This window comes from Lagenorhynchus albirostris, chromosome 10, assembly GCF_949774975.1.
Source record: "Lagenorhynchus albirostris chromosome 10, mLagAlb1.1, whole genome shotgun sequence".
NCBI lineage: Eukaryota > Metazoa > Chordata > Mammalia > Artiodactyla > Delphinidae > Lagenorhynchus > Lagenorhynchus albirostris.
The window spans coordinates 62,979,946-63,006,252 of record NC_083104.1 but is presented as its reverse complement, the minus strand read 5'-3'; the positions used below and the strand labels follow the sequence as shown (position 1 = coordinate 63,006,252).

General features: G+C 49.8%; 1 protein-coding gene across 1 annotated transcript in view; it reads left to right on the top strand.

Annotated features, from left to right (window-relative positions):
* Positions 1 to 224: 224 nt before the first annotated feature.
* Positions 225 to 26,307, top strand: part of LRRC1 (leucine rich repeat containing 1) — a 127,541-nt gene continuing 101,458 nt past the window's right edge. The window contains exon 1 of the mRNA XM_060162537.1: positions 225 to 480. Coding sequence (XP_060018520.1) covers positions 322 to 480 — 159 coding nt within the window. The 5' untranslated portion in view covers positions 225 to 321. The remainder of the gene's footprint in view (positions 481 to 26,307) is intronic.

Genomic DNA, 26,307 nt, shown 5'->3' with positions numbered 1-26,307 from the left:
CGGGAGCCGCCCTGGGCGCGAGGCCACTGGCGCGCATGCTCAGTCGCGCGGCGGCGGCGAGTAGGAAGCTCAGCGCGGCGGTGGCGGCTGCGGTGCGGCCGGAGGGTGGGAGGGGCGCAGCGGCGGGCGGGCGGGGGCGCGGGGCCGGGGGTGGGGGCTCTCGCCCGAGGTTCCTGGGCGCTTTTGGGAGCGTGGAGCCCGGCGCGAGGTGCGAGCGAGCACGGGGGCCAACGAGCGCGGGGTGGGCGGCGGGCGGAGCGCAGCCGCCGGGCGGGCGGGGAGCCTAGGTCTCCGCGGCTCGGGACCCGGCGGCGGGCGGCGATGTTCCACTGCATCCCCCTGTGGCGGTGCAACCGTCATGTGGAGACCATCGACAAGCGCCACTGCTCGCTGGTCTACGTCCCCGAGGAGATCTACCGCTACGCCCGCAGCCTGGAGGAGCTGCTGCTGGACGCCAACCAGCTCCGCGAGCTGCCGGAGGTGAGTGTCCAGCCTCACCTGCGCGCCGCCCTGGGGGAGCGCGGCCGGGCCCCGCCAGCCTCGCGCCCTCCCCTTCCCCCCACCCCGTCCCCTCCTCTCCCCTCCCCTCCCCTCTCGCCCCCTCTTCCACCTCGGGACCCGGCAGGCAGGTCCCGCGGAAACCACGTCTACGTTCATTCACCTGCTTCTTCCTCCCACACTCCTCCTCCTCCCCTCCCCCTCCCGAAAAGTTCCTTTTCTTTCTATACAAAGCGACTTGCTGTTTTCTGAGTAGTCGTTGTAGCTTGTGCAGTTGGGAAAACGTTCTGTGCCGATAAGTAGTTTATATACATATCTAGGTACTAGTGCCCGGCACTTGTGACCGGGCAGGTGAGGAGCCAGGTGGCCGGGGCCGTTCCCGGCTGGAAGGACCGAGCGCGGCATCCGGCTCCCGGGGCGGTCTCCTTGTCTCGCATTCCCCGATCGCTGGCCGGGGCGCCTTTTCCCTTCGGCCTGGACTGGGCCGGGAGGAGGTGGGCAGCGCGCGAGAGAGCCGCGCTATCTCGGCATCTTCCGAAGAATGTGCTCCGGGCCTTATCGCGGGTGGGCAGTGCCGGGAAGAGCCGTAGCTGCCCGGGCTCCGGGACCGGCCGTGGGGGGCGGGGCAGGAGGGGGGCTGCGCGCGCGGAGCTGTGGGCAAGTGCCCTGGTGCCCAGCCTGCGTGGACCTGTTGCGTGGAAGGAGCCGCGGTGAACGTCAGCAGAGGCTCTGCCGTGTGGGCCAGCCTTGCAGCCGCCGCTCCCAGAGCGGCCAGGTTCAGCCTGCTGACTTCTGCCCTTGCAGCGATGAGTTACCTCTTCAGAGTTGTTTATGTAAATTAATCACCCTGCCGCGGCCAGGCTTGTCAAGCGACACATGCTGATTGTGCTTTAATGGAGGGTCAGGGACTGCGAACTTTTACCCTTCGAGCTTGCCCGGAAAACTTAGCTTGAGTAAGCCTGAAGGAGGAAGGTAGCCCAAATCCAGGGCTGTGCAGGAAGTCGGGGCAGTTAATCCGAAGGTGTGCAGGAAGTAGGGAGGCTGCTGGCAGGCGAGAGAGGACCTGAAGGCCCGAGCGTTGGAACTCAGATGTCTTGCAGGACCCTTTGTTAACACAAAGCCAAGACATGGTCACAGAAACACTCACCAGTCAAATGTTCTGGCATGTTAGAATGACCCGATTTGTCCTCCAGCCCGATAGAGTGTTTTAAACAGCAGAACTGTGTTTTTCTCAACATTTCAAGTGTTGTTATTCTTCTTGGATTAACTTTCCTTGGTCTGTGTAGAATTCATTGGATGGTTTGCTGTGTGCAGTGGGGGTGTGTGTGTGATTATCCTCACTAGGATCTTTGCAAAGCCCCCCAGGCTTTATTTAGCTTAGAAGCAGAAAAGCCATCCAGTTCCCTCCGGCATTATTATTTTGCGGGCATTTTCAAACACATGGTTTTGTCTGGCCTTTAGCTTCCTTAAATTTGACTTAAAAGTCATGAGTTCACTTACTGCCTTAAGTTATAATAAGTTTTAGGCATTGCTACTGCCAGGAATATAGAATACTGTATGTAATTTAATACTTTTCAAGGGCTTCAGAATAAAGTTGTTAAAGCTTGAGTGAAAAGCTGTTGGACTAGAAATGTTTCAGTGCTCTTTGTGGTGTTTTTGTTTGTTTGTTTTCTTTTGTAGAGCTGGAAGGTTTCCTGTGACTGGATTGGCTTTTCACTCCCTTCTGCAAAGTTTGTGGGTTTTTCTGTAATGTTGAGGGATTCAGCTTGGTATGGGAAATTATGGGGTTTGGATGTGTCAGGTATTTCTACTGATTCTAAATGGAAACTTCTCAGAAGCTCAAAATACAGTCTGATAGCCCTCAGTAAATATGGTAATAAACAAGCTTTTCAAAGGCTAGAAGTGGTCTGGCATATGGGTAATTGCTCTTACAGCTCTTAAAGTAGTTTCATAGTTTTCAAGTTGTGTAAAATCTGTTTCTCCCTGACTTTTCGTGTGCCTGGGTGTGTACAAGCCAGACTCCAGCAACCGCCTTCAAAACACGGATGTTTCATTCACAGTCTTTGCTTGGGCATCCGTTGTCTCCCGTCTGAGGTCTGCATAACTCATTACCGCTGCTCACTGCAGTCCTGGCCCCCTCCCCCAGCCCGTCTTCTTACCTGCCACGTCACCAGTGGGCCTCTTCTTCGGACAAAGCTCCAAGGTCCTCGTGGTGGTGGCCATACCTGTATTATGTTCTTGTCTCTGCGATGCATTTGCAGCCAAAGGGGAAGCCTGCATCCCCCAACCCCAATAGCAAAAGTACACATGCTCCCCAGCCTTCAGCACTGAGAAAAGCATCTTCTCTCCCTGAAAGTCTGCAGCCTCTGATTTGCTCCAATCCCCTTGTTTTCCAAATTGAGACTCAGGATTGAAGTGACTTTCAGGGCTGTACAGCTGGTGTGATACAGTCGCTATGGCCAGCTCCCCCCCGCCCCCCACCCCACAGCTCTCCCCTTTCATGTATCTGCCAACTGAGCGGGAATCTGGACTATTGGGTTTCTCACCTCCATCAGAAGAACCTCAGTTATTTAGCCCCTCCTTGTTTACTCCTGTCATGAAAGCTTGACCTCAGTAGAGCCTTTATTGACCCTCCAGGATTTGCTAGTTGTGGGGGATACAGAGATTAAAGAAGGTTTAATCAGCAGCTTTGTGGGGAGACAGTGACTTTAGTACAGGTGTGGTGGGTGTGGTTGGAGCGGGCACTGCAGTTATCAGATGCTGCAGTGGTTACTGACCTAATCTGCCGACCTTTTGCTGAACCCGCACCACCGTCCTCAGCAGTGTCTCCACCCTGTGAGCCTCTCATGGCTGCAGGGGACTAGAGCCCTCACCTTTGGCCTCACTACCCCTTCCCATCCTCCAGCTGGTCCCCTCCCCCAGCCCCATCCCTTTGGGGTGTGTGTTAACAGAGACACCTCGAGGTGCCCCCTTGGGAGCACGAGCTCGGCGTCCAGTGGGTCCTGCTGGGTAAACCCCTGTTTATCTGTTGAATGAAGGCTGCTGAGTCTGATGCGGATCTTTCTCCTCTGCTGCTTTCTTGTCCCCTGAAGCTCATCACTGCTCCAGCATCTGTCCTTCTCTAATGGAGTCAGAGAATATCCAGGTCTTCAGAAGTGAAGGTCATCCACGTGGTGCGGTTGTTTTGTCTTCCTCTCCTGCCTTCCTCTCTGTGTTCCTGATGATATCAGTTTTCCCCTCAATCTGTGCACGATGCTCAGATACCTTCAAACATGTGTTTACTGTGGTCTCTCTAGACCACTGCAGGGCCTGGTCTACTAGGCAGCAGACACTTGGAGTGAACACTCTCAAGCCTCTCTAGGTTAAAAAGTTGAGTTTCATCCTGTCACCTCCTCTTAGAGTTCAGTCAGTCCTTCCGTGATCGCCAGATGACATTATCTCAGATACCTGCCCCTGCCCTTCCTTCTTTCTCGTATCCTGCTTTATTTTTTCCCCTAGCCCTTAGAACATTCATCACCCCCTGATTCCAAACTGTGTCCTTGCTTGCTCGTTCTTTGTCTCCTCAGCCAGAACTTAAGCTCCGTGCCAGCAAGGGGGTTTTTGTTTGTGGCTGAACCTAGGACAGTATCTGGGACACAGGGGGCATGTCTGTTGCCTGGATGAGTCCTTACGTGCTGTCATGGGGAGATAGCCCTGTTTCTTCGCCATCGTGATTGCCTGTCCCAGACCTGACTTGTACTGTGCACTGGTCTATGGGAATTAGTAAAGACACAGATGTTCAGAATTCAGTGGTCCTGTCCTGCCTATCTGTGTTCTCCATCTCTTCTATGCTGGACGCTTTTGTATTTTGGCCGTGCGTGAGGCTTGTGGGATCTTAGTTCCCCAACCAGGGTTTGAACCTGGGCCCCTGGCAGTGAAAGCACCAAATCCTAACCTCTGGACCACCAGGGAATTCCCTTGTGCTGGACACTTTTGACCGACTTGTCTGTTTGAAATAATCTTCATGCCTTGTAAACATAATTCCTGTGTAACGAGACTTCAACCTCTTCGCCTGCGATCTGTTGAGAGGATATCCATCCCCACTTGGAATAAGTCCCTTTTGTCTTAAACCCACTGTGTTTCAGTTTAGGTCTGGCCCCCTGCACTGGCTTCTCTCCCCAGCAGTTCCATTTCTGGAGGCCGGGCCAGCCGTTCTTCCTGGCTCACAGGTTCAGGGACTTACCTTCTTGTCTCCATCCATCCTGTCACTAGGTCCTGTCATTTCTTCCTTGAGAATGCCACCTTCCCTCTGCATCTCTCTCTCCCCCAGCTGGTTTCCCCTGGATCCCTGCTGTGCATGGCTGGCCGTCCTCTGCAGAGGCTCTCAGGGCTGGTCTGGAAGGAGCAGGGGGCATGGCTGCTGGAATCAGTTTAGGTGCTGCTCCATCACTTTCATTCTTTCTTCAAGCCTCAGTTTCCTCACGTGTCACAGTAGCACCTACTTTATAGGGTGGTTCTTGGGACTGAAGAGAGAATGCACCCAGAACACGTACAGTTAGGTCTGTGATGTCTAAGATCTTTCTGGATACTATGGCAAGACGCTTTTATTAGGAAACCATGGTTTTTTTCCCATATAACAAATTTATAGTATTTATACAGTTACTCAGTTCTTTCACCAGAATATAATATTTTCTTGATTTTTGAGGAAACAATGTGTTTTAAACTAGAGTTTAAAGACATCTTCCTGGGAATTTACAAGTTATTTTTTAAAACCAAAAGTAAATTTTTAATATTCTTTTAAATAATAATTAAAAAAATCATAGATTCTGTAACATCCAGGTGACCTTCCAAATGAGGCATGTCATAAAGATTTCCTGCCAGTGTTAGATTGCGCACCCCTTTGATCGTCTGTTGCACACCCGTTTGCTTGTCTGTAGCGAAGGGGAAAGGACAGATGTGGACTTATCGCAGAAATTGTGTTTTGGGGTCAGACGAGGGCTGGAAATTCATGAACAAAGGGTTCACGACAGTCCGTTAGAGAAGAGCGGTGGCTGGCTGGCTGAGGGGATTCCAGCCCCGCGGTGGTAGAGCCCCACAGAGTTGCCAGGAACTCTCCCAGGTATTCTTGTACTTAACACACTGTGTGAGCAGTCGAGCACACGGAACAAAATTGCATCATTATCATACGTCACGTTCAACGAAAGCTGAGCTCTCTTTTATTGGTTTTTATCCAGTTTTTACATTGTCTCACCTTACAGTTTTATAAGGGCTAAAGCGTATGAAGCTTTAGATTTGGACAGACTTAAGTAGCATTATAATGAAAATAATTTAAGGCAAAGCCCAGGAGGAAGGGCATCCAAGAGAGCACTTGCCCCTGAGAGCCGTGACCTGCACATTTCTCAAGTTAGGGAAACTTAACTTAAGTTCTGCTTTTTCAGAGAGCCTGCTGCTGTTACACAGTTTAGCTCTTGGTTGTTTTCCTGTTCTGTTCCGTGTTAGTCCAGTGCCCTTCCCTCATCTCCTGTTCCCTCTCCCCCCACCCCCGCTTTACAGGTGAGGAAACTGAGGCCTGGGGAAGATGTCATTTGCCCCAGGTTGGTGGACGTTGGAGTGTCTTTGATTAACTTTGAGTATCTGCTACTTATTAATAATATTCTACTAGACGCCACTTTCTGAGATTTTACTGAGCTCCAAACATTGCATTAAGTTCTCTCTAGAAATTATTTCCCTTAAATGGAATCACCACTCACTTTAACCCTTATATTTCCAGTTTTGCCAGTGTGGGCACCGAGACTTACTTAGGGAGTTGTTTCGGAGGCTCGTGGAAGGAACTGGGCCAAGGTCAGCTGTGGAGCCAGGGTGTGCCTCCAGCTCCTTGTCACTTGCCCCTGGGGATGGGGCCTGGCCCTGTGACAGCTCTGAGGCATCTCCCTCTTTGGGGAGATGAGGGAAGACTTCAGAGGGGGTGACATTCACGTTAGAAGGAAGAAAAAACCTGTCGTGGTCGTCAAAGCCCATCCTTCCCAGGTGGCTCGAGCGAGGCTGCCCAAGTGGTTGCGGGACTGGAGAGGGGCCAGGCGGGATCTGGACGGTGTGTCAGGAGAGGCGCCGCACAGGTGGACCTCTCTTCTGGGAAGGTGGTCCTGGGAGGAGCAGAGAATGCTGTCAAGAGCTGCTGTGGTGGTCTGGGTGGGAGGAAACCACCCGGCATCTGTGGGGTGGGCAAGGTGGGATGGATCATGTCATCAAGGACGTTCGGGGGGGGGGGTTCCTGCCCTGTGGTCCAGCACCGTTTCTCCTCTTCCCCCTGCCGTGTTGTGCTGACCGCCTGAGGCCCTTCATCAGGGCTCGGGGGACACTAAGCACAAAGCATTTACCTCCTTGTTGTGGACACATTTTCCTCCATTGTGGGGCGTGTCAGCATTGAACTTGTAAATTGCTCGCTAAGCTGTGTATGTAGGCATTGGCCTAGGGAAGAGATGGACGGCCAGAGGTGCTGGGGGTGGGAAGAGTTTTTGTTTTTTGTTTTTTTGGTTTCAGTTGAATTGGGTCATCAAGTTGATAAAATTGCAGCCATAGTAACACTGGAGATCCTGTGGGTTCTTTTTTCCCAAGTGACATGAGTATGTGTTATGTGTGTACTGGACCACGGACCTCAGTTTCCTCTGTCCTCTGTTGCTGCTTTAAAACACTGATGCTTGGAGCCTTTTGATTTCCAGAGTCACTTGAAGTCAACTCGTTGCTGAAATGTTGCAAAAAAAATTGCTCAATTCTTTGAGAAAAAGTAAAACTAGTCACTTAATAAACCTTTCCTAGAGTTGAGAAAGTTGAGTCATGCTGGTAACGGCAAAATGAACCCATTTCCCCAGTCCCCCTCCCCTCTTCCCAGGGGCTTCCAGAGGGAAGGGTCCACTTCGGCCCCTCTCACAGCTTCTGGAGCGTTATCCTCTCTGCCAAAAATTGCAGCTTCTGTAACTCTGATACTTGTGTACTTGGGATTTCCTTAAAAAGGACCCTTTACGCAGGCTTGAAATTTGGGGGGTAAAGCATAGCTGATATTTACACAAGAGGGTCAGAAATAGCAGGGTAAACATTTCTCAGCAGTGATGACAAAAATCCCAACCATGGTCTCGCCGAGCCATGAACGGAAGCGTTGGGCTCTTCTGGGTGTGGATCCAGTGAGGCTGCAGGCTTCTCTCTTTGCTCACAGAAGTCTAAAGGAAGTTTGCCTATTTTAGGATTTTCCCCGGAACACGGGGCTAGATGTTTGTCCTCCACTTCATGGAATAGTTATGAGGGGCGATGAGATCATGGGCCAGATCTTAGTAAATGCACAGGAGAAACTGCTGGATGTCCATTTACTTTCTCTTGGGTATTATTTAGTGGACAGGGATGGTAATATACTATTGCATGTGGTATTTTAGAAGATCTAATCGAGTTTGTGTGTGTGTGTGTGTGTGTGTGTGTGTGTGTGTGTGTATGTGCCTGTAGTGTAAAATACTTCGAATTTCTAGAAGTAAGATGGAATACTAATTTTTTTTTTTTTTTTTTTTTTTGCTTATCACTGTCTGGAAGAATTTCCTTATCCAGGCTGTAACTTCTAGATTCCAGAGAATTTGACTCAGTTGGGAGACATTTGGCATTTCTGTTTCCGAGAACCACAAGGCATGGATTTGTCATGTGGTGGGTGGAAGGTGTTACACCTAATTGCAGTGTGTTCCAGACTGATTCCTGGATAGCGTGGCCTCCCATCCTGACCGCTCTGGTCACCTTTCTTTCCACAATCCACACCCACTTCTGGGGGAGAGATAATCGGAGGGACTATCAGCTGACTTGTGGTGGACGTGGGGAGCTTGTCAGATGAGCAGCTGTGAAGCCCAGAAAGGAGCTGCCAAACCTCTGAGGAGGTGACCTGGGCTCTGACTGCCTGACCTGATGTGGAAGATGCTGAGGCCTCTGAGGCTCATGCTGTTAGTGCAAGCTGCCTGAATTTGACTATGATGTGGCCTTGTTTTGTCTTGTTATTATGTGTTGGATGCATAGAAGAATTCAAAGAATAAAAAATGTGACATTTTCCTTGATTCCCTCCAAGTGATACCAGACATGAACAATTTTAGAACGTATCCTTATAGACTTTTCCTCTTCACATACCACCATATATTTATCATTGTTAAAAGGAAAAGAGGAGTCCTATATAAATTACTTCTATATAAGTTACTATATAAGTTGCGTCACCACTTGCTGTTTTGTACTTAACTCCGTATCCTGGATGTCTTCTGTGTCAGTATGTATAGATGTATGTTAACATCAGTGCTGGTGCTGTAGGTTCCCTTATATAGGATATACCATAATTTATTTATTTCACCATTCTCCTATCGCTGGACATCTAAATTGTTCCAAATTTTTGCAGCGATGAACTACACTAGATTGAATGTTCTTGTTCATATTACTTTGTACACACATGCAAACGTTTCTTTGCATGGGTCCAAGGTGCGTAATCCCGGGATGAAAGGGTACATACTTTACAAATTTCAGTAGATGTTGCTAGCTTGTCACATATGATTATTTTTTAAATCTGAGTTGGGTGGAGGCCTAGTGATAGGAGACATCTACCCACCTTACAGCTAATAAACAAGTGCAAGACGAGTGAGGTAAAGTGATGGATCAGAGCAAAATGAACATGTGGGCGGTCCTCTCCCACTCCTGGCTCCAGGTCCTGTGCTCTTTCGGGGGGCTGGAGAAATAGGTGGGGAGATGGGTTCTGTCATCTCTGCCCCCGCTCTCCTCGACTGGGGCTGTTTCCCAGAGACCTGGGAAGACCCTTGGGTGGGCTTCCGTCAATCTGATATTCGTTCCGGGTCTTTGGAAGACTGACATCTAATGCTTGCATTCAGGTGCCTTATGCTGTTTAGTCGGGCAGAGAGGTTGGCGTCACGGAATTCCTAATGTGGGTTGATTTGGTTTCTGGAGCAGGAGGGCAGGGCAGCGTGCAGGCTGTGGGGGGCCGGTCAGCCCCTCCCTCCGTCCCTTCTACTGATGTGTTGCTTCTGGCCTGGATCTCTTGCTTGTCAGGAAAGTGTGTAGCGTTGGTTAGGAGATCGACCCCTTAGCTGTGACGCCTGGGACAAGTAGCTCAGCCTCACTGGGCCTCAGTTTGCTCATCTGTACAAAGGTACTAATAGACCCCACCTCATGTGTGTGAAGAGTAAATGGGTTACTGTGTGTGCTGGAAACGGTGTCTGTTACATAGACAGCACCCAATCAAATCTGCTGGCTGTTGTCATCGTTCTTGGCTGTTTTGTGAGAGAGGCTTCAAAGCCCTTCGTCCTGTCTTCTTCAAATCCTGTCTCAATTCTTGGCGGGAGAGATCTTTCTAAAACACAGATGTGATGGGTGACTTCCTGCTGCAGTGGCTCCTGGCCTGCAGGATACAGCCTGGCTCTTCTACCTTATCTCACATCTCTTCCCTGCTTGAACCTTGCGTTTCAGCAGCACTTAGCTGCCCTTGGTTACCAGTCTTTTCATGCCTCAGAGTCTTCAATTTTGTGCTCTGTCTCCTGGGAGTTCCTCTTTGTTGGCTTCTTTGTCTGCCTCCCTGCTGGTCATCCCGTGGGACACAGCTCAGGCGATCACTTTCCTCTGAGAACACTTCCCTTCCCTCTTCTCTGGTTTCTGGGGACACCTGTGTCCTTACTGTTACCTCTTTGAAATGATCTCTGTCCCCCATCGAAGCCACAACACACCTTTTCTTCTTTGCTTTCCTGCTGCGTCACAGAGCAGACATTGAAGACATATTCGAGCAGCATTCTTGGGGACGTTTTCAGCCCTTTTGGCAAGTGGATTTAGAAATGGGTTGGGGGCAGACTGTAAGTTGAGCTTGCTGATTACTCCATGAAGAGCCGGGCTCTCTGCCATCCTTGCTTGTATGGATGGCGTCATGGTAGTGGTAGCACTGGTCTTGCAGTTGGATAGCCCTGGGCCTGTGTCCGTGCTCTGACTGACACTAGCACTGACCTTGGGCAATTCACATAATCTCTTGAGCCTCAGTTTCCTTATTTGTCTTGAAGAGGTGGTGTTAGTGATGTTCAAGGTCTCTTTGAGTTCTGACCTCCCTGGATGCTAATTTTATGACGTTTTATGACTCGATGCCACAGCGCTAACCTGAGGGGAGTGGTCCCCACTTGTGCACGTGACCCGTGAGGTTGCTCAGTGAGGTTTAGTAGAACCACAAGTCCAGGCTTAATCATTATAATCAAGGATTCGATAATAAGGAGAAGCTGTTCCAAACGCTTACCCTCCTGTGGTCAGTTGTTGATTCCCAGAACCAATTAAGGGAAAAAGATCAGCAGATTTTCTTTGGTTAAAACACACACACACAGACACACACACACAGACACACACACACAGACACACACACAGACACACAGACACAGACACAGACACACACACAGACACAGACACAGACACACACACACAGACACACACACAAAGACACACACACACACACACAGACACAGACACAGACACATACACACGGACACACACAGACACACAGACACACACAAAGACACACACACACAGACACACACACACACAAAGACACACACACACACAGACACACAGACACACACACAGACACACAGACACAGACACACACACACGGACACACACAGACACACAGACACACACAAAGACACACACACACAGACACACACACACACAAAGACACACACACACACAGACACACAGACACACACACAGACACACAGACACAGACACACACACACGGACACACACAGACACACACACAGACACAGACACACAGACACAGACACACAGACACACAGACACCCACACACGGACACACACAGACACACAGACACACACGGACACACACAGACACACACACAGACACACAGACACACACACAGACACACACACAGACACACACACACGGACACACACACACAGGCACACACACACACAGACACCCCCCCCCCAACAACCTCTGAACACTGAGTTTTTTCCCCTGTGTCAGTTGCGTGCTCCCAGCTTTTAGAAGTGAGGTAGCATAGGCACCTTGGCTGGGGCTTTTTGTCTCCTTTTTAAATGAACTCAAGCAGAGTTCAGAGGCGGTTGTTTGAAAGTTCACTCTGGGTTGATGTGAGCACCCGAGAGACTGTATTTTGGGAAACCTAATTTGGGGACTGATGATTAAGGAATATCTATGAGTTAAAATCAGACTGAGGTGGCTTTTCGAGGAGTATATTAGGATCAAAAGCTACAGCCTTCTACTCTTCTGCTGAAATTTGCTTTCCTGACTAGATGATTCAGGAGTGGGGGTTTGGGGGGTCGATCTCTGCTGGGTCCTGGCAGGCCCTCCCTCCCCCTTCCCCTATGCACCCTGCATCTTTATTATTTATTTATTTATTTTTTGCGGTACGCGGGACTCTCATTGTTGTGGCCTCTCCCGTTGCGGAGCACAGGCTCCGGATGCGCAGGCTCAGCGGCCATGGCTCACGGGCCCAGCTGCTCCGCGGCATGTGGGATCTTCCCGGACCGGGGCACGAACCCATGTCCCCTGCATCGGCAGGCGGACTCTCAACCGCTGCGCCACCAGGGAAGCCCCCTGCATCTTTATTGAGTGCTGTGCTACAGGCATCCTTCTGTCTGGCAAGGTGGGTATTTTGCCTTGTCCTAACGGAGCTTCCATTCCAGGTAAGGGAGACCGCTGGTAAATGGATAAGCAGATAAGAATTTCAGATAGTGATCAGAGCTATAAAGCAAACCAAATGGGGAAATGTGGTTGAGAGCCATGGAGAGGTTTCTGTTTATTCCGAGAATACCTCTCCCAGGAGGGGACCCTTGCCCTGATGCGGTGAGGCAGCTGTGTGAACAGTGCAGAGCTCCTTGCAAAGGCTCGGGATGAGTTTGGGGTGTTTGTGGGCAGAACGAAGGTCAGTGTGGCTGGTATGACAGGGCGGGGGGTGGAAAATCAAGGTGAAGATGTTGGTGGGGTTAATGTATGTCGGAGCTCAGAGACCCCAGTGAGGAGTTTGGATTTTTTTTCACCAATTGGAAGTATGGCAGATGGTAAGCCTATAGATATCTGATTTGTGTTTTAGAAAGTTCAGTCTGCTGGCAGGTGAGAGTTTAGTCTCGAGGGAGGAAGGGTTCACAGAGCAGAGAGACCTGGAGAACTGATGGGTTCTGGACCGGGGTGGTAGCAGTGAGTGATGAGATTTATCTTGGGGGTACAGTCAACAGAACCTGCTGATGTATTGGATGTACGTTTTTGGGTTTATCAACTGGGGTGCTGGCAGAGCCTTTATGGGGTTTGGGAGGACCAGGAAAGGGAGTATAGTGGCCTAGGACCTGGTAAGTCCTTGAGTTGGGGTGTGGTGAAGTGTTTATGAGACCCAGAACTTAGGGGTGGAAGCCTGGGTATCGATAATTATAATAAAGATAGCAGACATTTTTTGAGCAATGTGCCCCGAGCTGTGCTTTGCCTAAACACTTCCCATGATGAACTCATTCAGTCCTCACAACAAACATAAATAGCTTTATTATCCTCTTGAGGACACCAGGACGCGGAGAGATGACTTAACTTGCTGAAGTCACACAGCTAGTACGAGCAGAGCTGGGGGTCACAGTGGGGCTGTCTGGTTCAAGAGCCAGTATTCCTAACCACTGGGCCGTCTTTCCTCAAGGTCACATGCACAGAGACCACGTCTTTGGCACCAAAAGCCACCTGATGGGCCAGGAGTTGCGTCCACTCTGGGAAAGGGGACAGAGACACCTGTGCCCCCTGGGTTATTTTTGAACTGTTAAGAAAAAGAGCACTGAGCTGAAATATTTTAAAAATTAGGTCACCAAATATTAATGTGCTTATTCACGCTTAATCTTTCAAAGAAGATTAGTGGCACCCATTTTGGGGGGCTGGATTTTTTTTACCTTCAGGAGAGAAAATGAGCGCTGGTTTTATCCTAGGAGTGTCTCCATTATAATTCTGCTGCCAATAATTCAGCTATTATACTGTTGATCTCTGTTGTCAAAGCATGATATCAAGTGATTAGCTCATGAGGCAGTTACGAGTCTTGACTGTAAAGGTCAGACTCATAAAGAGGTTCTAATGTACTTTCTGGAAGTATACACATTCCAATACTGCTACACATGGACACTAATAAGATTAGGTTAATAGAAGCTATGCATCTTATAGGAGATGCACCTTACCTAGTAGCATGTGACAGTAATTCACCTACCTTGATTTGCGATAACTTGGTTCTAAAATGGCAAGAGGTGGTAGAGGAAAGTGTCACGTTCTCTCTGATAATGGTGATGATTTACTGAAGTTACACAGAGGCCAAGAGAAAGCAAGCCCTACCCCCACTCTTCAACCTCACCCACGCCCACCCCTCTTTAGCACTTACTGTTCGAAAAGAAAATATCTCTCAAGATGTCTTTGTCAGGCAAGTAGAGCAGGGGGTAATTGCTTGTGAGGTGTAGTTCCTGTAGTCTTTAAAAATTTCTATATTCTAAAATGTTTGATTTCGACATTCGGGTTTAGGTCCAAAGTAAGGTAACTTCTATGGTTTCAGCTCACTGGTCATTTCCCCTCATAGAGGGTTTCAGCCTTGAAGAAACAGGAGCGCCTTTGGAATATTCTCGTCTGCGAGTGACAAACATCTCAACCTAAGATGCCTTAAGTGACAGAGGCACTTAGGGCCCTCACGTGTCAGGAGGCCCGAAGGAAAGTTAGGGTTGGTTTAGCAGGTCGGCAGTGCCGGGCACTGAGGGGACTCCTGAGTGACCTGCAGTTCCTCGCATGGTGGCACCCGGGGATGGGCGTATGCAGAGTCACGGGTGGACCCTGGACTCTTTTTCTGGCCTCTAGTGGGAGGCAGGGAGGCAGGGAATGTGAGGGGTAGACAGACGGGGTGGGGATGGGTGTGGCTGCAGTGCTCCTGAAAGGAGGAGGGGCAGAGACGGTGCCGCCTGCTGGCCCTTGCAGATGCCCTCCTTTTGTGACGTCTCTCTCGTTTAACGCTGTGTCTTCTGCCAGAAACACAGGGACCGTCTGCTGAGGAAAAGTCTCTGGCAGGATTGATTTCTGTTCCAAGGTATTCTTAAGAAAAAGAAAAGCTTGGACATGTCGATGTTTTCCGTAGGTTTCCTTCTCACTATGTGTGAGAGAAAATTTGTGAGAGAAGAAAAAATAAGTCAAGAAGATATTATAAAGATTGAATTACCAGATATACTTATTTTCTAAGTTGTTAAATTCTAACATGCTAAGTACATTTTAGTACTTTCTGACTGTGGTCTTTAATGGTTAAATTTCTGTGACTCAGTGGTCTTGCGTCTTCCAGACCTCCGCGCCTGTCGGTTGCTGTGCGCTCCGCTCAGAAGCCTCTTCTCCAGGGCAGATGCTGCCTCCTCTGAGAAGCCCTCCCAGCTCTGCAGCCATACCCATGACCCCATGTCCCCACAACCACCCCCCTCCTTCCCCCCCCCACGCCCCCCCCGCCGCAGTCCCTCTTGACTCACCTCTCTCTTGCTGTTCCTCAGGGTTAGACTTAGCTGTGCATCTGTTTGTTTCTCTCGGTTTGTCATCAGGGACTTGTTTTATGCATCTCTGTCTCAGGCAGTGGGGAACTCAGTGCTTTATTCACAGGAAATGTTCAAAAAATGTCTGTTGCATTGAAAAAAATTTTTTTATGGGGTAGCTGAGATACATAAACCCTCGGACGTTTCCCTTTGGTGCCACAGCGTGGTGAGTTACTCCGAGGGACCGGTGGTGCCGCAGTCCAGCCTCAGTCAAGTTCAGCCTGCGCCTGGTGTCCCTGGAGGGACCCGCCGGCAGCCAGCGGGGCGTGTGGTGGGGCTTTGCTCTGCACTCGGGTGGGAAGCTGGGGCTGAGGCAGGGTCCAGGGAGAACACAGCATTGGTCCTGCTCAGGCCTGTGTCTTTGCAGAGGTGTGCATGAGGAGTGAGATGGCCAGGCGATGCGGAAGTTCTGCCCATGCGCTGGACCGCCTGCCCTCGCCTTGGAAGAGCAGAGGGAAACCTCAGCTACGGTTTTGAAAACACCCAGTGGAGCTCTTTGCTGACCGCCTACCGTGTTTCAGATGCACAGCTAGGCACGTACTCAGGATTTGCCTGGTCCTCAGGTCAGCCTTATGTGGGAGGGTTTTTAAAGGCCCCATTTTACAGATGAGAACACAGAAGCTGAGCCCTTGCCTGAGGTCACCCACGTGGGAAACAGCCTGGTGGGAAGTCCAGGTCCGGGGGCTCCAGAGGCCCTGCTTTTTCATGCCATGTTCTCATTAGGCAGAGCCAGGCCGGGGGCCCTGAGATCAACACGCAGCTCACGTGCGTTGAAAGGCCAGTGCATTTATTAGGTACTGGGCGTGCAAAAGTGAGCAGGGGCATCTGACACCCGGGCACGTTGTGCCGAGCCCGTGGAGCTGGTGGCACAGGCTTCCTAGGGGTGGAGGGAGGGGTGTACAACCCAGCCACATTTTTAAGGAGAGGGGTCAGGACAGCCGGAGCCCCGTTGCGCGTGGCTGTGAAAGCCAGGTTCAGGAGGCTGGGCCTTATTTTGTCGTGGAGGCGTGTCGTCAGTGGAATTTCAGTAAGCCCTGGGGCCCTGATCAGACTTGTGTGGAGACGGCTCAGCCTGTTGGCAGCCTGTGCGCGGATTTTCAGGGGAGCGGGACAGGGGCAGGGTTTGGTGACGGACTGGCTTGGAGGGTCTGGGCTCAAGGATAACGGCTGAGTTTTCAGCTTGAGGAACTGGGTACCACCTTCAGAATTGGAGGACCGAGGGAAAGGGTGCGTGTGGTTAATAAAAGATCAGGGCTGGGGGCTTCAGTATTCTCAGTGGAGGACGGGGTGGGGCACCTGCAAGGTGAGGGAGGAGGGGGCGCAGGGGGGCTCAGGGCATTCCTGGGTGGGTGTGAATTCCCGGGGGTGCCTTTGGCCTTCGTGGGTTTTTCTGTTTTCCTCCAGAAGGCTCAGCTCTACTGGCCTGGGATAGAGGAGGGTGGGGTGTAGGTGCCCAGTCCACCTGCGGGGGAGGCCGGCAGGATGAGAGGGTGTGAGGCCCCTGAGGTTTCTGATGCATAAGGTTTGGGATGCTGTTTCGTTGGGGAGAGGGGGAGGTTCCTGCAAGGGGAGAGGGTCGAGGAGAAGCAGAGGTGGAGGTCGTGGGAGAGGTTGTGGCAGGTCTGGAATATCGGAGTCGAGGTGAGTGACAGGAAGCAGCTGGAGGGGGTCAGCGTTCCAGGGTGTGACCAGGTGAGGATGGTGACGCCCAGGGTGTGGCAGTCACTAGCCTCAAGGAAGCCGGGGGCTGCGAGGCTCGCCTGTCTCAGGATCAGCTGCGCAGTGACAGGTGGGGGGCGTGGGATGGGGAGGTCCAGCCTGAGACAGGCCCGTGGGCAGGAGGCGCCCACACCCCATCTGGAGGGGATGCCCCCACCTGACCAACCCAAGGTGGGGATGAGGGCCTCCTGCTACTGCCTAACTCAGTGCTTTGTTTTTCTTTTGCTGGAAAACAAGATTTTCTATGTGAGGTCTCCTGATTTCTAATTGTTGACATCTTATTAAACAATTTAAAAACCACACCGTGTATCAAGTGCACGGGTTGGGTTTGGCTGGGCTCCTGTCGTCCCCTCTGCTCTACAGACCCTAGGACTTTGCAGGGGTTCGGGGGTGACTGGGAACTGGAGCCCACTGTCTCGGTAGCTCCGCGCCTTCCTGGGCATCGCCTTCTGTTTGGAGGATGGAGGTTTTAAAGATAAAGACCTAACTAGCTAATTAGCTTCCCAGTGGGAGCTAATAGGGGGGTGATAGTAATCTGAAGCCTTTGGCTCAAGCGAACTGCAGATCCTGATAAAAATGTGTGAGCAGTCCCGCTCCTTTCCTCTGGACAGAGTGTCCCTCTTTGGCAATCCTGTTTCTTTTTCCTTTTTTCTAGTTTGCTTCTTGACTTGTCCTTCCTCTTTTGCTTCCCTTCAGCATTTTCTTTCCTTACCCTTTTGCCCATCCCTTCTTTCCATATTTACTTTCTCCCCAGTTCATTTTCTCACAGAGTTCGGCTCAAGTTAGTTGGCTAAAGCAATGTGTAGATCAATTTTTTGGGGTGTTGATTCAGTAAGCTTTTATGTTCTATTTTCTTAGTTCTCAAACTTGGTGAATGAGCTGTAACGTAGGCACACGTGCATCCAAAGGCATGGTTTGCCCTTCAGATTAATCACCCTGCCGGGTTTTACTCAAATTTCAAAAACACTGTTTATCCTCAGGCCACCCACACATACCTTTGACCATCCCTGGAGTTTGCAAGTCTTTGTTCCTTTGAAGGGACATTTGATGTTTGGGACAGGCTGGGACTAAGTCTAGAGAATAAGGTTATGGATCTGTCTGGGAAATACCGTAGTTCCCTGAAGCACTGACCCGGGTCTTCTGTCTTGCTGGGTGGAGGGAGGGGCCCCAAGGTGGCTCCAGTGGGGAAGTGCCCAGATGTTGGAGCAACGGCGCCTGCCTGGGGTCTGTGCCACTTCTCTGTTCCGTTTTCAGCCTGGCTGTAAAGGCTTTGAGTCCAGACACACTGTATTTGTGAAGTGATGCACCGTTAAATTTTCCCTCTTCCAAAGACATTTCACTTAGACCTGGAGTTAGGTAACGAAGGTATGATTTCTCTTGGCCTTTGAAATACTGCAGTGGACTCCGAGACCCATGTTACTGTCTTCGTGGGCCTTTTGGGCTCGAGGCTCTAGGTTGGGAGCCCCTGGGGTCTGGGCTCCCTCAGTGGGGACTGTAAAGAATGACGTGCATGTGGCCACACGCCAGCGCGGCTGGTTGGTGACCAGCACGCGCACGAAGCAGGTTTCCGGCCGCGCTGCCTCCTCTGGCTGCTGGCGGGCAGGCACCACAGGGGTTCAGACTTGGTTCTTTATCAGAAGCACCTGCGGAGTTCTTTGGAAACCTATGGATTCCGGAGCTGCATTTCCAGAGATTCTGATGCATCATGTGCCCGGGGAGGGTGCGCCCCAGGTGAGTGGTGCTGGGGGTCCCGCAGCCACACCCTGAGAACCACGGGCTCAGTGGGCTTTGGTTCGAATGGGTCAGGTTCCTGCCCTGCCTCCTCTGTACTGATCCGTGGTGGTCTCGCCGAGTTACTTCACCATCTTTGAGCCTCGTTCTCTCGTCCTTATTGTTTGTTTTTGTTTTGTTTAACTTTTTTTTTAACATCTTTATTGGAGTAAATTACTTTACAATGGTGTGTTGGTTTCTGCTTTATAAAAAAGTGAATCAGCTGTACATATACATATATCCCCACATCTCCTCCCTCTTGCGTCTCCCTCCCACCCTCCCTATCCCACGCCTCTAGGTGGTCACAAAGCACCGAGCTGATCTCCCTGTGCTATGCGGGTGCTTCCCACTAGCTATGTTTTACATTTGGTCGTGTATATATGTCCACGCCACTCTCTCTCATCCTTGAAGTGAGGCTGGTGATGCCACCCGGGGAGGGCGTTGTGAGGAGTGCAGTCCGTATACACAGGGCACCTGCTCTGCTTGGCACGTGCTATGGTGCTCATCACCTAGGGTTGGAGGTCAAGGGTCTCCATCATACTCTGAACTTCTGGTGTATTTGTCGGCGGGAGTGGTCAGCTGCTTCCTCCTCTGGCCTAGAGTCCCTTCCTCTGTGGGGCCCGTGGATGATGGGCCCCCTGTCCTGTTGTCCCTGGTGTTTGTGGCTCAGCCTATAGGTCCAGGTGTGCCATGGGGCCCTTAGTGGCCACAACTTGAGATGTGCCCTTCTCTCGTTTTCTATTCTGCTCTCCCACTGGGCCCTTCCTCTCGCGTGCTTGCACGTGTGCACACACGCGTGTACACACACACGTGCACGCACAGCTGAGCTGGTCCCAAGGAGCTGTATTTGAGGCCTGGCTCAGGCCCAGTCCTCTCCGCCCAGGTCCCTGAAACATGGTGACAGTTGTCTGTGGGCCTGGCCTGCCAGGGGGACTCTGCAGCCTGTCAGAGCTGGCTTCTGCCTGCTGGGCCTGCAGGGAACTCAGGCACCAGTTTTCAGGGACAGACCTGGGTTCCCTTCTCCCTCCCCTGCGTCCACAGGCTAGTGAAGCAGGCTCAACGCACAGACAGCTGTCTCCGTGAAACTTCATCTCAGCCAACGTGACCTTGATCTTCCTGGAAGACAGGCAGGCCAGCTTTTACGAAATGTTTTGTTTTTATTGGTTTTTAACGCTAGCCCCAAAAAAGAATGCCTTGGTTTTGCCTCAGGGTTCTGTCAAAACAAAACCCTTCCCAGATCCAGGATAGAAGCAGGTTTGCCGAGGACCCGAGCACGTTGCTGTTGAGTTTCCATCTCCCCTTTGTGACTTTTGAATAACTCCGCATTCTTTTCTCACTAATCATTTAAAATCTTAACTGAAAGTTTGGCTCTCATAACGTGAGCAGTTTTGGCAAATGCATGAAGGTGTGTCTGATGTAATTCCAGTCTCAGAAGCAGTTTTTAAGGAAAAGAGGCTTTAATCTTCAATGCCTTTGTCACTGGGCTGTTCACTAGATATTTTGAGGATAGAAATTACGGTGAGCACAGCACCAAAGGGCACATTTTTGTTTCTCGTTTGGTATATTTCCTTATTCTTGGCTTGCTAATTATATTCGGTATAATTTAGGCTTGGACTACAAAATAGATGTTGGGTCTGTGTTCTCTGACTGTTATATACTAATACTTCTGCATTCATTACCTGATGGAATATCCAAATGTATTTTAGGAGTTGAACCCCTTCGTCTCTCTCCCAACAGGCTCTTGAATCTTAAGCAAAAGAAAGACGTGGGGAGAGAGAAATCATGGAGGTGGAAATTCTAAGTGCCTGGCGCCTATAGAAGTCAGTCAGAAGCCTTTTTTTGTGTTCATTTTGAGTTACCAAAATCAAAATAGAGCTAAACTTGTAGTCAGTGGTTTTGAATATAGCTTATTTCCACAGAATATTTAAATAGTATGTTCAAGTTCCTTATTCAAGATTTTAATAATTTTCTAGTATTCTTTGTAAACTAAGTACTTCTTTGAAAGTCAGCTCATGGGGACTAAAGGGAAGGGTGATGGATGTGTACCAGCCCTTCTTTCCTGTTCTTTCTGATTCACGCATCTTGTGAATGCTTTCCTAGGTGCCAAACAATCTGAAACAGTGTGAGGGCTCCCGAAAAACCCAGCTCTCTTCCTCTTTACAAACATTTCGTCACATTAGTTTTATGGTAAGACAGAGAAGATAGCCAGAATTTTAATTAGTGCTTCAACTTTTAAGCTAAAGAAAGTTCAGCTGGGTTGATAGTTTCGCTGCTGCCAATTGATTTTGGGGGGTAGTATTTTCTTCCCTGCCTCTGATTACAGAAGTGATACTAATGCCCATTTTGGGAACCTTGACAAACGCAGAAATGTTTAACGAGGCGGAAGAAAGTCCCCCATAATCGCACCTAAGATTCGAGTCCCTGACTTCAGTGAGAGGTGGTGATTGTCTAGAGCTCCACTGCAGGGCATCCAGCCAGCTCCCCAAGGAGCCCAGGGGCGCATCCTTCACCCTCCAGCATCCTGGCTGCCACCTGGCATTGTGGATGTCTTTCTCTCTACTGGACTCGGAGCACCTTGAGGGAAGGGCTGCCTTAGTTTTTTTTTTTTTTTTTTTTTTTTTGCGGTACGCGGGCCTATCACTGTTGTGGCCTCTCCCGTTGCGGAGCACAGGCTCCGGACGCGCAGGCTCAGCGGCCATGGCTCACGGGCCCAGCCGCTCCGCGGCATGTGGGATCCTCCCGGACCGCGGCATGAACCCGTGTTCCCTGCATCGACAGACGGACTCTCAACCACTGCGCCACCAGGGAAGTCCATGCCTTAGTTTTTGTATCCCTAGAATCTAGAGTAATGGAGGCACTCAAAAATGGTAAAGTTGAAATGAAATTCCATGCATTTTAAGCTCACACCATTGAATTACACACGGCCAGTGCTCTTTTTGGAATGTCTAGAGATATTTTAGAGAGCATTTTATATTTTGAATATGTAGTGTATGGACGTGGTAAAACATTAAGACAGCACCAAAAATGTGTATAGCGAAAAGCAAAAAGCAGTGCCCCTTCCTGAGTCCCAGGCCTGCACTTCCCTTCAGAGGAGAAAGCCACTCTTTTATTACCTTGTATCTTTCTAGAGGTAGTCTGTGCATATACAAACACCAATGCCAATTATCTTCTAAGCAACCTGCCTTTCCGATGCAGGGCAGGGGTGGACATGTGAGTGATAGGGCCCTTCTGGAAGGTGTTCCTGCACTATCGATGAAAATTGGAAGCCCAGCCCAACAATTCCAGCTCTGACATTCTGTTTGAAAAATAGAAATACGAGCGTGTCAAGATGGAGGTTGAAGAATTTTTATTAATGCATTTTTGTGGTGGCCATAAAAAGGGAAAAGGAAAAGGAAATAAAGTGATTGCTTGTCAGGGAAATGATTGTGAATGAGTTGTGATGCACACACAGCATGGCTACGTTGCCGTCCTTGCAAAGATGAGGTAGTGCTTTATTAAGTAGTTGTTATGGAGAAACTTTCTTGATATATTTTTATCTAAGAAAGGAAAGATGCAGAGAAGATCGTACAATATCTCCTTTTTACAAAATAATGAGAAACTCTGCATGTGGCTGTGTGTTTGTATGTTTACGTGTGATGTTATGAGCGTGGAGAAAGATGGGGGAGGGGCGAGTCAAGTCAAAAAACGCTTTCTAAATTAAATTTCTTTTTCTTCATTTTCTTAAAATATTGCTGAGGCTGTGGAAGAGCCAGAGATAATTGAGGGTTCGATGGTCACTGGAGGGTCTTGCCAGAAAGGTGAGTTAAGTGGCATAGTGACCCGATGGTGAAGGCAACAGATGGAAAGGCGTCGGGGAGAAAAAGGGGGTTTGGGGGTCTCCGCTGGGTTTGTATCTCAACACATCCCTTTGTGGCCTTTCACATTTATCTTGTTAGCCTTGCCTGGATTTACGCTTGGGGCAGGTAGAGCTGGGAAGAGTGGGAGGTGTAGGTGTCGTTCAGGGGAGCCTTGGAAAGTGCTTGAAGACCTCGTGTCCCTCCCCCGCCCTCACAGAAGTGCCTACATGCTTCCTGAGTGACTGTGTATTAAGTCCTGGGAAAAAGTCTAAATTGCTATTAGCGGGACCCTAAATTATTGAGTCTTTCGTTGAGGAGGTACCTTATCTGCTCAGACATCTGTAAAGGAGTCTAGAACCTCCGCTCTGGACCAAAGTAGTGTAAATGTCAGATGGAAGGGATGCGGGCAGCGGGGGCTCTGCCTGTGTGTGCAGGGATGTATACTGGCATCCTCTCTGCCGTGATTCTCCCCTATCCCCTTCTATAGAATCTGATCTTCGATTTAAACTTTCTAGTTCCTTTATTTTGCCTCGTTATGCTCCTAGAGGAGATGTTACATTTCACCAGAGACCCTTTTTAAAACACGGTGCCCCAAGTGAGATTTACCAGTCAGCGCAGAGAAGGGCTGCTTTCTTCGTTCTGGGCATAACATGCTCATAAATGCAGTCTGAGAGCATATCAGTGCATTCCTAACTATTGAATTCGTACTGTGTTTATTTTTTTAAAAAATATTTATTTTTAAATTTTATTTATTCTGGCTGAGTTGGGTCTTAGTTGCGGCACGCAGGATCTTCATTGCGGCATGCGGGATCTTTTTAGTTGCGGTGTGCATGTGATATCTAGTTCCCCGACCAGGGGTAGAACCTGAGCCCCCTGCACTGGGAGCGCAGAGTCTTGCTCACTGGAACACGAGGGAAGTCCCTAGTATTGTGTTTATGGCTTAGTTAATATGTATAGTTTGGGTTATAAAATGCTTGGTTAACACCATCCCCCAGTCTTGCTCATGCATGTTGCTTCTTTCAGGCTGAGTCTCCATAATTCTGTATAGGACTTTAGCTTTTATGGATCCGAATGCAAGGCTTCACATTTCTTGGGGCTAAATTTAATCTCATTAGATTAGCACATTAGCTCTACTGTAGCTGCCTTTCGAGAGATCTTTTTTTCCACCGGATTTTCTAACAACTTACCAGCTAGTTTCAGGGACCCTGAAAATGAAAGAAAAATGTGTCATCAAATGGAAAGAAGGTGGAGCTGGGGGCTGAACTTAGATTTCAGCTGTTTGCTGGTTGTCTGACCTTCGGCAGATTACTCAGGCCTGTGAACTTCCATCCTGTACGCTACCCTTGGTGTGAAATGGAAACCTCTGTCTCTCCCAGGCTTGTTATAAATAAGGGTGTGGTGAGTCCACGCACGGCAAGCATCTGAAATGGAGCTTTGCACATCATAGGTTCCCTGTGGAGGAACATCAGTGTCTTATACTCATTCGTTACAGCACTGCGTGGTGTGAAGCCTGACTGGTGCCCCGTGGTCACTCCTGCAGTTGGATGACATGCCCACCGGCCAGCGATCTCTGAGTTGACCTAGATTGTTCCACCAGTTTCCAGTTCCCCCCGTTTTCTCTTCAGCTCATCCCTCCATTGGTCCAGGGCACCCTAAGAGGTGTTCCCACATACCTTGGTGAATTCCAGATGCTCTATTTAGAGACATAGGAGATGATTCAGGATACAATATTACAGGAAAAAGGCAAGATGTTGGAGTGTACAAATCACAATTTGATGAAACAAAAAATTTCAAAGTGGAATAGATATGACCAGGGGAGAGAAGCATGAGGCAACACACTCAACGTCAGCACTGATGTTACGGGCACGTCGGCTGTGTTTCCATATCCAGGGTGGCGGCCACACAGAGCAGCTCCTTAAGGGCTTGTTGGCTCCTTTGCTCTTTCTTCAGGTGCCAGAGCTTGTTTTCTCTCTGCTGTTCAGGGAGCACTTGGGCATCTGTCACCAGCACCAAGCTTTCTTTGAACAACTGAAAGAAAAATGATTTTTTTCCTTTCCTCTGTGCCTGTTGTAATCTGCAGAGTGGAGCCCTCACTGCAGAAGGTCATTTGTGTCACCGTCCCCTGGGTCCCCGTGTGTCTGCCGCGGGCCCTGGGTAACCAGCCTCACTGGCATCTGTGTTTCCTCTGTGGACGGAGCTGGGCATGACTGTCCTGGGGCCCGCTGCAGGCCCTTTTCCTTCATGCGCCCCTTCCTTCATAAAAACATTACCAGCTATATTTTACGAGTGTGATATATAATCTTATATTCATTTTTTTCTTTTGATCTTAAATGAATATATTTTTGAGCCCCTCAGAGTATCCTGGGCCCTCGGCACCGGGCCTCCTAGGTTGAAAGGCTCAGGAGTGCCCCCTCCACCCTGAGGGCCACGCGATTTCTGGTGGCTGTGCCTGTCCATTTCGTATCCTCATTTACTCTGAGAATACTGGACGGTCCCGATGACCATCTGAGAAGTCACCACTTGCGTTTCCCATCTTCATTTTCTCTCTCTGCTCTTTTCTAGGTTGTCGGGCCCTGGCTGCCTTTCTCAGATTTTGTGCAGACCTCTGTGCTATTAAAGACGGCTGTAAAGGGGACATTTTTTTCAGTAGCTGTCTGGCCCATTGAGAGGCTGACTTTGGAAAGACTCTAAGGTTAATGCGTTGCCTTCTAATGCTAGGCTTTTAAAACCTTAAAAAAAATTTCTTTTCAATGTTGTGAGACCATTCTGTTCTTTTCCTTTTTGAATGGAGCGTGTCAAACATATTTAGGTTTTGTCAATAATTATCTTGAACTAAGACTCGTGAAAGAAAATATAATCACTGCACTTGTCATGGATTGAGAGACCGTTTGCTCTTGGTTCTTAACCCAGCTGTATATTTCTAGGTCCTGTTAGGAACAGTGCATCCACCGTTCAAGTGTCAGATGGCTGGTGAGGGGTACGGCTCCTTGACAAGAAGAGCATAGCAATTGAGGGAGGAAAATTGCAGAGGAGTTGGGGAAGATGCAGCAGCAGCAAAGACTCAGACACCAGTGAGAGAGCAGGGAATGTGGTTTAAACTTGCTTGTTGAGTGTCCAAACAAATGGGCGACACTAAAATAAAGGCCTGCCAAAAGCTAGAGCCAGTACCCTTGAATGAAGTCCACCCTCGGACTGGACAAGGTCAGGGAGAAATAGGACGAGGCTTGTTCTGTGTCTTGCTGTGGCCTAATCAGAAAGGTGGCTCTGGCATTTTGAGAGCCAGAAACACTGTTGGCATCTCCATTGTGCTCTCAGGTAAGCGACCTGGAGCAGTGAAAGCGTGTCCTCCTAAAGGCGCTGGGGAGGGCGAGCGGCCGGCCAGCGCTCGGGTGGTTGCTGGGCAGCATCCAGGTCCTGCCGGGCTCGTGGACGGAGGAGCGGTTGGTTCAGTTTTCTGTGGTTCACTCAGGATTAGTAGACAAATGGCCACCTGGCCAAGTACCAGAATCTCATTGACTAGAATTAAATGGCCTTTCGCTTCTTGTTTGCATCCTAGGTCCTAGTGGAATGTGCTTCTTTATAATGGGTGGGAAGAATGGCTACACAAAGAATTCATTCTCTCTTCTTCTTGTTCTTGTTCTTGTCCTTGCAGATGTGTGATCCACGTGTGTATTCTTGGGAGACGTGAGTGTGTTCCCGGCAGTGGGGAAGGTTGAGCCCAGTTTAGGTGGGAGCCTCTGGGCGCTGGAAAGGGCTTGAGCAGGTGCGGTTGTGTGAGGTACTCTCTGGCTTCTCCAGCTCAACCGTCACCGGTATAAGGATGGGGATTGGATGCCAGGATGCATCTCCCAAGGTCAGATTCCGAATTCTCCGTTCCTGTGACCCTTGGGGTTATCACGCC